Consider the following 14,622-nt stretch of genomic DNA (forward strand, 5'->3'; position numbering starts at 1 on the left):
TCTTTGAAGATCTGGCATTACATTTCTTTAAATAGCACCAGCAGGTTCCCGGGCGCTTTTACAGTGTGTGGGGGGGGGCAATGAAAATATGTGACGTAAACAATTTAAAATAACAAAATTCACACTTATTGGTACAGAATCTTATAAGATTACAATGTATTAGACACATGGTATTTTATATCGCTGGCTTATCGTCTCCAAAGATCAGCATATTGCTTGTACAGTATTCTCCTCATATTTGCCGTTGTTCTCCCTCCCCTGATTTAAATCTTTAGGGTTTTGGCCTGTCTCAGAGGTCCCCAAGTCTCCCGGAATGCCGTTGTTTCTCGTCCCCTCCCTGATGCGCTCTCTTCCTTGCCCCCGTCTCCTTTTCCGCAGCTCTGCTTCTTCTCCTTCCTGTTCTTCTGCCTTCTTTCTTCGTCCGCTTCTCCCCCGGTATCCGCTCTGTTGACCAGGCCTCCCGGAGCGCTTCCTCAAAAGGGTGGAACCTCGGCGCACATCCTCTCCTCTGATTGGAGTGACGGAGTGGAGGCTGTCCCAGGTTTGTGCGCCATTGCTCCGCCCCTTTTGGGAAAGTACTCTTAAGAAGCCAGAGTAACGCAGACCCCTCTTTCTTCGCTGATCCGTCAGCATTACTATGGCTTCTTGGGGTACTTCCGCCAAAGGCTGGAGCACCGGCGCCCCCCACCTGTAAGCGGGACAATGTGCGTTTTCTGTTAACTGAAAAGTAAAAATTAAGGATGAAAGCCGACTTACATCGACTTAAGGAAGCATTTTCAGGTCTTTTGCTATGCGTTTGATCGACCGTAATTCCAAGTAGTTCAGTTAAAACCATATTCACAAAAGTAACACAATATTTATTAAAATTTACGTATTAAAAAAAGCAAACACAACTTTTTTTTTCTTTTTTTTTTTAAATACGGTTTTATAAATTGTACACAGAAAATGTCAATAAAAAAATCTTGAAAAATCATATTCCTCAGATTTTTGTGCTTTGATTTTCCATTTTCTCAATTTGTTATTGTTTCCAATTCGATGTTTTTTTTTCTGAAATTTCTCTGCCGGGCCTTCCCTAAACAAACCCCCCCCCTCCCCGAAAGTATAGATTTCTGAAAAGTAGGCAACTATTTCACTAGGGTCGTTCCACCACTTTTCATGCTCCATCTTCTCCTAAAGTACATGCCAAAAAAAATTACTTTGCAATTTTGCATAGGACTAGATCCACCGGATAGGGAAGAAAAGTTGCAACTTTTATTAAAAAAAAAAAATAATAAAAAAAAAAAATATATATAAAAAAATTAATGATAAAAAAATACTATTGAGTTGGGCAGCATTAAGATTTTTTTTCATCTGCTTGAAGTTATATGGGGTGTTTGTACACTTTTTTTGGGGGTGTGTGAAAATTTCTTTCATTTTACTTTATTTTATTTTTTACTCCCCCCCACCTTTCTTTCACTGCTGTTTATTATTGAGCACTGCAACATGAAGAGACTCCTAGACCCCATCTAAGATGACCCCCCCCTGATGTCATAATGAGATCACATGGGCCTCTTTTTTTTCTTCATCTGATAATCATGCATCAGCTTGATAGCCCCTTGCATAGGGATTGATACATTTTCCCATCGCTATGATCTGTAGTGACGCTCATAGTGTGTTAATCGGCAGCGGCTGTCACCTTTGGGTCCTAGGCCACTAATTTATTTATTTTTTATATATTTTTCTTTTATTACTGACATTATTGTTAAAAATTACTTTTGAATTACCACCGTCGTCTTCGCCGTTGAATGTAATTGGCCAACTATCAACTTTCCAAATAAACCATCGAGATACACGGGGCCGAGATACAACGGTTCTCGTGCGATGAGTTATATGAAGATCAACGGGATCAGCCCAACCATGTCGGTGGATACCAAGAACGCCGAGATAGTAGAACGTGTCGCCATCAAGCTCTAACCCATCGTAGAAACCCGAGGGCTGACCTTCAGTATCGATTCAATAAAATATATTTTATACATCGTGTCGATATGTTGGTATGCCCCAAATTCAAAATGGCTTCTTTTCATGACTCACAGCAGACGACAAACCCTAAAGTAAAATTCAACAAAAAATGGTGAATATATAATGTGTACTGTACTAGATTGTGTATTATATAAATAAAAATAAATAAATAAATATAAATAATTCATTATTTTTCCTGGGAACAAGGAAGTGGAACAGCAGATTTAATGGTTCTACTCGTCCAATGAAAACCCCTTTTGGAGAATCTCCAAGAATGATTATTTTTCCCTAATTCTGTCTGGGGTTTCTCGATGGCTTTTCTTTTTCTGGTGAAACCCAAAGATATCCTAGAACGCTTTTATGACCGATTCCGAGTTGGCCACCGAGGTAGCCATGTCCCGGTACCTCAATATAGTCCTAGCGGGCTCTGGTTTCCCTTCGCTTGGCGACACGGAAGGTAGCCCGATCTGTCGTCTGTAGTTATCGACATCGATGGCGTTATCTTCTAACCTGTATCGAAAGCATGAAATAAAAAAGATGCTGCTCAACACAATTTAACTAACGAATGGAACAATTTGAAATTGCCACCCCTTGGTAAATATGAGTGAAGAAAACCGCGATCTGAGACCGTTCCTCCATAGAGAATCTGTCCAGGGGTGGTCCGGGCCGGCGGACTCTCCTCCTTCGGTTCACCTCTTACGTATGCTTTTGCCTCTTTCCCCAGCCGCCGCTCCTTGACTTGTCTCGGCCTTAAAAATCTGCTATCCCCTGCCCCAGCGTTGCATACTCCCCACCAGTTAGCTCCAGCTCTAGCTTGGGTTCCAGGGCGAGGGGATCTGATGAGACCCACCTGTGCGCAAGTGAAGAAAGGGCTTCCGTTGTTGCTGATTGGCTGCTTTTTAGACTTCGGATCAAATGGGGTGGTACAATCATCCATTGATGTCCGACATACCATGCATTAGGCATGGAACACGGAGGAGAAAGAGATCTCGCCCTTCTAAACATGAGATTTTATACCCCTTTACAATATCAGTCACAGCATAGTTTTTACGATATATGGGCAATGTTTGAATGTTACTAATCCTATTGGACCATTCCTATAACCTACCAGCGTTCCGGGAAAGACCCTCTTACAGTTACGTCACACGATATGAGACACAGTCATGCTGGAACGTAAAAGGGTCTCCCCCAAACCGTCACCACAAACTTGGAAGCATAGCATTGTCCAAAAAACTATTGGACCTTTCCTATCTCATAATGACTGCGCCCGGTGCACAAAGCAAGCTCCATAAAGACGCGGTTGGATGAGTTTGGGGTGGAAGAACTTGACCGGCCGCACAGAGCCCCAACCTCAACCCCAACAAACACATTTGGGATGAAGCTGGTGCATGATTATCAGATTTCAAGAAAAGATAAGCGTAGAAACAGATAAATATTTAAAGAAACCCATGTGATGTCACCATGACATCAGTATTCCGAGTATAATACTTAATGCTCTATTAAAGAAATGTTGGGCAGGGGGCCGGGGCGTCCTCCTTTACCTTCTAGAACTTCTAGAACTGTGCGGTTCATGTCTCACCTGAGTGTCTGGAGGGTGCAGTCTGGATGTCTTATTCCAGCGTAAATGAGTCTTAATCCCGAATCTTCTAGTTTATTATGTCTGAGATGCAGTTGGGTGAGAGATCGATTTAAAATAATGACCGCTTTGAGATCCTCGCAGCAGGACGAGGTGAGGCCGCAGCTTGATAACCTGCACGTAGACAGAATATAAACGGAAACATAATCACCCCCAAATCGGTAGTCCCACTTTGTGTGACTCTCATACCTGAGAACGTCCTAAATGAGCTGACCCTGAGAATTATTAACCCTTTTGAAGATTCTAGGTAGTGAGTCACCAAGCATGTTGACCGAATGACTCAAATACCGATCCTCGTGGAAACCTCGATTATTTAAAGATACATTTAATTGGGTCACCTGCACACAAGCAGGGATATCAACCATAACCCTACCTGGGAACTTTCTGGCTCTGGATCTTGGAGTGTGTGTGTGATCATGGGGGTGTGTGTGTGATCATGGATGTGTACGTGTGTGTGAGTGTACTTGTGTGTGTGTGATTACGGATGTTTGAGCATGGATGTGCATGTGTGTGTGTAAGCATGAATGTGTACATCTGTGTGTGTGAGCATGGATGTGTACATCTGTGTGTGTATGAGCATGGATGTGCACATCTGTGTGTGTTTGAGCATGGATGTGTACTTGTGTGTGTGTATGAGCATGGATGTGTACATCTGTGTGTGTGAGCATGGATGTGTGTGTTTGAGCATGGATGTGTACTTGTGTGTGTTTGAGCATGGATGTGTACTTGTGTGTGTATGAGCATGGATGTGTACATCTGTGTGTGTGAGCATGGATGTGTGTGTTTGAGCATGGATGTGTGTGTTTGAGCATGGATGTGTACTTGTGTGTGTGTATGAGCATGGATGTGTACATCTGTGTGTGTGAGCATGGATGTGTACATCTGTGTGTGTGAGCATGGCTGTGTACATCTGTGTGTGTATGTGTGAGCATGGATGTGTACTTGTGAGGGGGGCAATTTTTTTGCCCCAGGGCCCAGTGGTTTCTTGTTACGTCCCTGATTTGACCCCATCTAGTCTGCCTGTTTTCCCCGCTGTAAAGACTCAATGGGCCTCACTGTGTGTTCCTATCATTTTTTTTTTTAAATCCTTCTTTTTCACTTTTTATTGCTTTTGCCTTTACTGTTTTTATTTATTTTTTACTTTTTTCTTCTGACATTTAACGTCTAAATTATCTGTCGGATTCTGGACCACCAGTGGGTACTCACGTCAGCTCTTGCAGAATGCAGTCCGGATGTCTCAGTGCCTTGCAGAGATGTCTTACTCCCAAGTCTTTGAGATCGTTAAATGCCAGATTCATGCTGGTGAGGGATCGGTTTTTTGTCATCATAGCGCCGAGGTCCTCACAACACAACGAAGTCAAGCTGCAGTGGTTCAACCTTCAGGAACATGGCCAAAACTTAATTGTGATGTCACCCATCTTACAAAAAAGACTTACGTGTTTCTGAGTTGTGTTTATATAATAAAAATGTAAGGGGGCAGTTTAATGTCAATGGCAGTAAAAAGAATGTACATTCAAGTCGTTTATGAGGGCTTTAATATGCGTTCTTTAAAAAAGCAGAGAAAAAGCACTTACCCGGGCTAGAAGCTGCAGCTACAGAGCTGTAGCTGCCCTCCTTCTCCGAGGTCTGGTGATTCTTGTCACTGATTGGCTGCTTAACGTAAATATATCTTGCCACTAACCGCACCTCTACAGCAGAAGTGACCCCCCTTTGGCCATTAGTCGGGAGGTATGCTGATCTGTCCCCTTAAGCTCATACCCTGCGGCGTCCATCGTCTTTAACCCTTTACCTTAGGTCCCTCAGCGCACAGTCGGGGTGTATAAGCCCGGCGCACAGAGATTTCATTCCGGGGTCATTCAGTTTATTTGCACGAAGATCCAGACGCCTCAAAGACGGCCTCGCGAGCGCCGAGCCGAGATCCACGCAGCTGGCTGACGTCAAGTCACAGCCCAGTAAACTGTACATGAAAATACGGAATGAATAAACCAATTTATAATCTGTTTTTTGATGACTCTGAAATTAAGTTGGAGTTGAAGTTCACACCTGAGTTCTTGCAGGGTACAGTCGGGGTGTTTCAGGCCCTCGCACAGATGCTGTATACCGGAGTCGGTCAGTTTATTTAAACCCAAACGCAGTTTAAGGAGAGAGTGGTTTTTAATCAGGACAGATGCAAGTTCCTCGCACGAGGCCGAGGTCAGGCCACACTTTTCAAGCCTACAGAGAGTGGAGTAAATAGTACATACTGTGAGTGAGGAGCAAATAAAAGAAGCAAAGCATCAAGTACGTGGAGGACCCAGTACAACAGAGAGAAATTCCATCGTTAAATCTCAAGCAGCTCTCTCCTGGCCTTCAAGGGTGGTGGGCTCACAATACTCATTTGGGCCTTGTCACTCCCCAATCTGTTGGAACTCAGAAAGGTCACTGGTCACAAGTTCCTGTGAACACCAAGAAACACTCACTTGGGTTCGCACAACCATGATCTGGAACGGAGTCTTCTCCATATCAGCATACCCGGGAACTCTTCGGGTTTGCCTGGAGACTGCGGGAGAAGACCACTTCTCTGGGTCGACACCTGAATCCTCCCAAATCGTGGAAGCGTGGTCCTGACATGCCTCACTCCCCGTCCGTGACGTCAGTGTGAACGGCCAATGATGCCGCTGGGACCGCCCACTGACATCATTGGGACAGCCCGTGATGTCAGAGGGACCACCCATTAATGTCAGCGGGACCAACCATCCCTCAAGGGGGAGCCTAAAAGTATGTATAGCAGTATCCCCACTTTATGAGGCCTACCACTGACTCGTGGTGGGCATACCTGGGAACTTCCCGAGACAGGCTACCTGGTGAGAATAGCTAGCCATTTAGATGGGGCTAGCCAGCCACAAACAGGGCAGGTCTAGCTCCAGGCCCTATGAGGGAAAGTGGGCACAACTCAATGCCACGTCCCCTGCCCTAAGAAAGGGGTAAGTGGCCCAGGAAGCAGCTCTTCACCTCGGAACTCAGAGAGTTCCCAGGCGTGGTGGGACTACCTGACTCCTGAAACTATATAGTCATAACTATTTATGAATGGTCATTAATCTTTTTGGTCAAAGGCCATCTCAAGGGTCACTGTTTCCTCCATGAACTTTAAACTATGCTTCTTTTGTTGGAGTATAACTGTGGATTTCTAAGTAACCTACAGAAAACTTTCCTACACTAGTGCCGGTCTAGTTCGGTCCTTACTAAAAGTAGAAGGAAGAACCGGGCAGTTCTGAGCCCTTATCTTACTCGAGCTCCCGTAGAGTAGAGTCTGGGTGTCTCAGAGCCGTACAGAGATGGTGAACGATAGAGTCCTGCAGTTCAGTGCAACTCAGGTTCAAAACGACCAGAAAGCGGTGGCTAATTGCAGCAGAAAGAAGATTCCTCCAGCTGGCCGGTGACAGATGGCAGCTCTTCAAACTACGTAGAAATCAGTAATAATAATAATAAAAATAATAAACTTAAGCGAAACATTAATTGCATTCTCTAATTTTGATTCTTCTTCATAAATCACTCCCACTAGACTAGTATTTCTGAAGAGCGGAGTGCCGAAAGGTGATTGTTCCACCTATAGCCTCCTGCTCGAAAACTTCTCTTGACCAGTAACGTCTACAGGGTCATACCTGAAATCCCGAGTGTTACTCTGTGAGTTACACAGCCACCGGAAACTGTATTCTTCTGCAAGGGAAGTCTTGTTCTTAAACCCATAATCCTCTTCTGCCCTTTCGCCAAAGTGGCAACAATGAAAGCTGTAAAGGGGTCCGAAGATGGTCAGTTAATCATATAAATGCCCATGAAAACAGAAGTCTACAAATGTTGGGGGGGGGTATTTTCTTGGTTGTCTAGGTTCTTGGCGCTCTGGGGGACTAGTCCTGACGGGTGATTAAACAACATTTGTTTCCCCCGACAGAAAAAGTAAAACGAATAATAAAAAGGGTTAATCTATAGACGCTTACCTAAGCTTCACACATTTCTGAAGCGCTGGGGATAATATTTTCTGTGCTTTGGAGTCGATGGTGCAGTGTTTGAAGGCTAGACTGTGGTCTTTGAGGCTGTTGACTAGACAGTAGGAAATAGCTCTGAGGTTGATGTACGACAAGACATCGACGTGCGAAAAGTTGGACATCACCCTTTCTACGAGTCCCCCGTCTTGAGCCTCGCACAAACAATGGAGGGTTTCGTTAAATTTCTTGCGAGCCACTTCATTCAGCCATCCTTCCAAGACAGACCTGACGTGGTCTGACATCGGACACCCAAAGAGTCTTTCTATCTCTTTTCTTTGGATTCCGTTAGAAAGACCAAACAAGAATCGCACCGTCAGCGTAACATGCGGGTGGGTTTCGGACTTCTTCAACAAAGCCGAGACTTCTCGTTGACCGGCGGGGTCGCGGCTTTCTGCTTCGTCAATAAGTACGTAGTGCAGAGCGGCAAAGAACTCCTGTACACTCAGGTGAATGAAGCTGTAACACGTGTACGTCTCAATGTCCCGTTGAAAGACGTTTTCATTCAGAAAGACAGATTCGATGTCCGACACGGTAAGGCCGTGCCGTCGGATATCTTCCTCCTCAAACAGGATTTTCTGGTCCCATATGCCATCCTTGGCTAAAGCGCTCAGCCTCTTCATGCAGGAGTTCATTGAAACGTTGGGGGTTCTGCTATGATACTTTAATAAGCTCTTGAGGTAGAGCAAGTAAATCGAGGTGAGCGTCCGAGAGTTCATCTCGTTGAGTTCCTCTTCTGTCTTCTGCTTAAGAACAGTACATACGATCCAGCAGGTTATAGGGACGGCACACATCGTGTAGAGCGTTTCGTTTTCTCTAACGATATTGAGGGCCATCTCTGCCCACTCCTTTTGATCAAAGAAATTATGAAAATATTCTTCACGGTCGTGCTCTGTAAATCCTAAGACCTCTACGTAACGGGGAAATTTGACCACCTCCCTCAGCTTCTCCAGCGTAAACGGTCGTATCGTAATTACCAGCGAAGATTTCTCAAGAACTTGTTTTCTGAACAAGCTGTTTAGAATGATTTCCTTGGTGGTCTCTTGAAATGGGTCTTCACAAACCTCAGTTTCGTTGGTGAAGGACCACGCAAGTTCATCAAAACCATCTACGATAAAAAGGTTCTTTGAGGAACGGCTGCAGATGGAATTAATTACGTTGTGTGGACACTTCAGCTGACATAACTTGGATATAAGACCCGCGAGGCTTATTTTACATCGGATAGTGTTGATTTCTCTACAGCTCAAATAAAAAACATAATTAAATGTGTCATTATATAGACCTCCAGAAGCCCAGTCCAGCATAATCTTCTGGGCTGTCATAGTTTTCCCAATCCCAGCAGGTCCCTGTAACACGACGATGCCCGGAGCTTTCCCTTCTTCATCGGGATCAAACAGATTCCCGATAGCTGTTGGGGAATATTCGTTGGAAGATCTGTTCATCATTATCTGTAGATGTTTTTTCCCAGATGATGTTATCTCGTGTTCCCTCTCTTCCTGGGTCCGATGTTTCTTTATCATTAACAGTCGGGTGTACCTACTGGTGAGATGAACTCTTTCTCCCAAGCGTGCGTTTCTATCTTCAATACACTGGAATTTATTCCTCATGCAATCCATATATTGTACTCTGTGGTCTAGAAGAAAAACATTATCACTAACCAATGGATTAGCCATTTAACCATTTAATTGGTTACAGTGTTAGGTAGAGGAATCCAAAATATTTAGGATTAGGGTTCCACGTACCTTGCATACGTTTGTCTGCATGTCCCCTTTTGACGGTACCTACAAAAGAAACGACGACACCAGGTGAAAGCGATATATTAAAATCTGAAAATATTAATGATAGGTTCTCAACAATGGTTGTGACCTTATTAGTCCCAAAAACCATAGGGTCTTTAGTCCACGGTGATACCTTGTGGGCCAACATGGAAAAATTGTCACATAGGCTTTCAGAACCTCAGCTCTCCTTTATTTTTTAGATTTAATGAAAATGACTTCTGGGGTCCCATTTCTCCACGTTGACCCCAGTGAAAGGTACTGTATATGCAACGTGCTCACTATGGTCATAAAGATGTCCTTCTTCAGGGTTGACCATACATCAGAGTTAATTACGTCCATTCATTAGTATTCCACACACACATTGGCTAGCTAGAAAGGAATAAAACATACATATTCTTTGTCTATCCTTTCTAATGTTTTCTGCAGGACCCATCAAGCCAATTTCCTGAAGGACCTCAGCCGTCACCTCCAAAGCCACTTCCTCTCCGTAAGTATCAATAAGTTGGTTCTTTGCCCCTATAAAGTCCACCGTCTCCAGACGCCCTCGTGGGATTGGAAGCTTCCCTCCGAAATAGAAATCAGATAGCTTGTCTTTAAACCTTTTGAACTCATACGTAGTCAGATCTTCTAGGGCGAAAACCAGATAGTCACTGGGCGTCCTGAATATCTCATCTACAGAAGGACAACCAGACAAAGAAAAGGGAAATAAAGCATACATAGTCAAAACTTGAGAAGATGGAGGATGTTTCCTACAAGCAATGCATTCTAATATAATGATTTATCTTTATTTTAAGGACGGAACATGGTGGACCTAGGAAGAAGTGGTGGGTTGAGAAGGCGGGCGGTGGTTTATGCTCTTTTGTCAAATAGTATTCCCTTTCCATAGGCTGCCATGATCTTCCCAGAGGGTAGGGGTGCTTTGATCCCTGCTTCCAACACAAAATGAGTGCTCACGTGATATATTTGATTTACCTTGAGTATTGGAAGCAGCCATCACAATGAGGCGGCGGGTGATTCTCACATGCGCTAAAAGATAGAAGGTTCAGGGCATGGATTAAAAGATCCGCAAAATAATTGAGTTTACGGTTGTATTTGACTATTGTACAATATCTTCATACCTGAAGACGCCAAGTCACCCCCCCCAAAAACAATGGCGTGTGTCCTGCCACCTCAGCTTGGCCGACCACTGACGCCAGTGGGACCTCCCATCCGCATCCCATTGGGGGGCTCCTTGTAGCTTAGATGTCTTATTATTTTAGTAATTAGGGCCGGACTGGGGATGACGAGGCAGACCTGGCAGTTTAAGGCGTGTTAAGTTTTTTATGCTCACGTAGTGTTGCGGCCCGGCACACCCAGTCGGGGGCCACACCTCGCAGCACCAGCGCTGGACAGGGCCTGTGTACACAAAAGTTACTTCCGCAATTTCTTTATTAAAATACTTTACTCTAACCCCCCCCAAAAAAACGTATTATGCCTGCGATTCAACAGCAACCACGTGGTTAGTGGAAAGATGATATTGCGAACTTGTTTATGAATGTGAAGGGGCAGTAAATAATAAATATAGGATTATTAGTCATTTTTCCATATTTTAGTTTTTATGTCCCTCGTTTACATATTTTTTCTCCATGAATGTCAACCCCAGTGCTGTATACAGTAATAACCCCCCAGCGCTGTATACAGTAATATAACCCCCAGCGCTGTATACAGTAATATAACCCCCAGCGCTGTATACAGTAATATAACCCCCAGCACTGTATACAGTAATATAAGCCCCAGCGCTGTATACAGTAATATAACCCCCCCAGTGCTGTATACAGTAATATAACCCCCAGCGCTGTATACAGTAATATAACCCCAGCGCTGTATACAGTAATATAACCCCAGCGCTGTATACAGTAATAACCCCCCAGCGCTGTATACAGTAATATAACCCCCAGCGCTGTATACAGTAATAACCCCCCAGCGCTGTATACAGTAATATAACCCCCAGCGCTGTATATAGTAATATAACCCCCAGCACTGTATACAGTAAAATAACCCCCAGCACTGTATACAGTAATATAACCCCCAGCGCTGTATAGAGTAATATAACCCCCCAGCACTGTATACAGTAATATAACCCCCTGCGCTGTATACAGTAATATAACCCCCCAGCGCTGTATACAGTAATATAACCCCCCAGCGCTGTATATAGTAATATAACCCCCAGCACTGTATACAGTAATATAACCCCCAGCGCTGTATAGAGTAATATAACCCCCAGCGCTGTATACAGTAATATAACCCCCAGCGCTGTATACAGTAATATAACCCCCAGCGCTGTATACAGTAATATAACCCCCCCAGCGCTGTATCCAGTAATATAACCCCCAGCGCTGTATACAGTAATATAACCCCCCAGCGCTGTATAAAGTAATATAACCCCCAGCGCTGTATACAGTAATATAACCCCCTAGTGCTGTATACAGTAATATAACCCCCCAGCGCTGTATACAGTAATATAACCCCCCAGTGCTGTATACAGTAATATAACCCCCAATACTGTATATATATAGTAGTAATACCCTCTGTATACAGCTCTGTATACAGTTGTAATAACCCCTCCCCAGCGCTGTATATAGTATAATGTTGGTCGGTGACAAAAAACCTTGTTTAATCATGTGATATTTTGGGTGACTTTCCCTCCTCAAACACCACACTGAGCTGATGCTTTATGGCAATGCTAATGAAGTCCGTTCCCCCATAGGTTTCATCAGTCAGAGCACGTAGCTGAGTGATTTAGACCGAGCAACAGCAATAACCCACATACATATTTTTTTATGCCACATCCTTCCCTTACATATATATTACCCTATTTTTTCATAATTTTGGGGGTAGTAAAGGTTTTTCTTTTCCATAATTTTTTTTACTTGTAGTGATAAGACTAAAACATATTGGGGCACTTTAAATAATATTATTTGTTTTCTTTTTTTTTTTATCCAAATTCCTATTTTCTTATATCTTACGGATGCCAGTGATGTCATAGTGAAATCACTGCGCTCCTGGTTACATTTATTTGATTTGTTTTTTTTTTTTTTCGTTTATATTTCTTTCTTTTTTTCAATTTTTTTTTTTTTGTTGGCAGGAGAAACTTTATTTAAATTTCCACTTTCCAAAATGTTGTTGTTTAGTAAAGTTATAGTTATTTGTCAGTAGAATTGTCAGATTTTTAAATTAGATGAGCTTTTGGGTTAAAAGAAGGATCTATAAATAGATCATTGATTACAATACCTGGTCTTCAAACGTTCTATAGGAGAAGAAGTGACAGAAGGTGCTGGAGATCTGGAACTTTAATCCCTGTTACATGGAGGTCAAAAGAAACTAATGGTATTGGAAAGGGAAGTTATATCTGATGCAACCGTGTCACGTTACACCCCCCCAAAAAAAAGGAACTGGTACCATTTGAACTCACAAGACATAAAATGCATATCCAAAGCTTTTAAAATGTGCAGAACGTTAAATCTATCTACACCATATGGACAAAAGTATTTGGACACTTGACCATTACACTTGGTATGTCCCCTTCGGCATACCGAGAAGTTTTGGACAATGTTCGGCTTCCAACTTTGTGGGGAACAGTTTGGGGGAGACCCTTTTATCTCCCAGCATGCCCCAGCGCACAAAGCAAGGTCCATAAAGACATGGTTGGATGAGTTTGGGGTGGAAGAACCTGACCGGCCGTACAGAGCCCCGACCTCAACCCCATCCAACACCTTTGGGAGGAACTGGAACGGAGATTACGAGCCGGGCGTCTCGTCCAACATCAGCGCCGGACCTCACAGACGCTCTACTGGATGAATGGGTGATAATTCCCACAGAAACTCCACAAAATCTTGTGGAAAGCCTTCCCAGAAGTCATCAAAGTCCCTGTTGGCCATGCTAGTAATTGATACACATCAATTAGGACACAAAACAGGCTCCAGGTAAATAGGGGTGTGAGTGTAAGCGTGAGTGCGTGTACGTAAATGGGGACGCTTTGCTAGTCTATAGAAACACACAGACTTATACCGTGGAGAGTCTTCTCTCCGTTCACCTAGAGGTTAGCATCAAACACTTCGAACACTTACCTTAGTGAAGAATGCCACCTTTTTATCGACATCATCATAAAATAACATTACGAAAATGGCTTACCCTTAGGAGAAGCTGCAGCTCCTCATAGTCCCGGAAAAGGGAATTGCCCCTTTGTGTAACGTATTATACGACACAACTTGTAACAATCGAAAAACCTGATTCACAAGCTACCGTATAACCTTTATCTTTGATGATCTCTATTGTAAAAAATGATCATTAAAAAGAAGGCCGTAAACCTCACTTCACGAGGCAATAACAGCGTATTGAGCACTATAATATAATCGGGTCTGGATGGGTTTCAGTGCGGAGCGGCTTGGACCGCGGGTCATGTAAGGAGATCCATGTGTTATACTCCGATTCAATGGACGGTCACCGGGAAAGAAGGTTTGCTTATTCATGGGTCATGTTTTTGACTTGATGACGATGATGTCTGCAAGAACGAGCTTGTTGTTGCGCAATCGTCCGTAAACCAACTTTGTGCAATTGTGTACATAGAAGAACCAAAATGTCCTGGTTAGAACCAGGTTTTATCCAAATGGTTGACAACGTTTTATTTTATAATGAGGTAGAAGAATCTCAAATTGCAAGTCCATGTTGGTCCCAGGGGACATGGTCCATTACAATCAATCATGAATGGTCTACCAACACCATCACATTTAAGAACCCGATTCTCACTTTCGAAGCTCTTCATAATAGTTCCCCTAGCTCTATCTTCTCATGGATCTCCCAATACGCGACTACTCGGGCTGTCTGCTCGTCTGATGATCTCCGTCTGTCCTCTGCTTTGATTTCTACCCCTCATCATACAACACTTCTTACGGGCTGCCCATCTCTGGCTTATGCCACTTTTGCTTTGACCTCAGTCAAAAAAATCCCTCAACTCTCACTTCTTCAGGGATGACTCTCTCTAGCTGGACTTTCTAAGTCCCTTGCCTGCTTTAGGATGTACCTGTACTGTACCGCCTGCGTTTTTCGGAACAGTAGGGACACCTCTCTGACGCTGACAGCCTCAACTCCCCCGTGTCAACCGAAGCCGGTATCACTGGCTTCCTGCGAACCGCTCATGTGTAATGGCGCTCGA

At 43.7% G+C, this 14,622-nt stretch overlaps 1 protein-coding gene across 1 annotated transcript; it reads right to left on the bottom strand.

Annotated features, from left to right (window-relative positions):
• Positions 1-1,422: 1,422 nt before the first annotated feature.
• On the bottom strand, positions 1,423-9,260 carry LOC128469304 (NACHT, LRR and PYD domains-containing protein 12-like). Its single transcript, XM_053451124.1, has 9 exons — positions 7,609-9,260; positions 7,276-7,401; positions 6,902-7,072; positions 5,678-5,848; positions 5,424-5,591; positions 4,841-5,011; positions 3,578-3,748; positions 2,404-2,508; positions 1,423-2,085 (listed from the first exon to the last, which is right to left on the bottom strand). The coding sequence occupies exons 1-9, from the start codon at positions 9,258-9,260 to the stop codon at positions 2,067-2,069; spliced, it is 2,754 nt and encodes a 917-aa protein (XP_053307099.1). The 3' UTR covers positions 1,423-2,066.
• Between the last annotated feature and the right edge of the window lie 5,362 nt (positions 9,261-14,622).

Source organism: Spea bombifrons, chromosome 11 (genome assembly GCF_027358695.1).
Source record: "Spea bombifrons isolate aSpeBom1 chromosome 11, aSpeBom1.2.pri, whole genome shotgun sequence".
Classification (NCBI taxonomy): Eukaryota; Metazoa; Chordata; class Amphibia; order Anura; family Pelobatidae; genus Spea; species Spea bombifrons.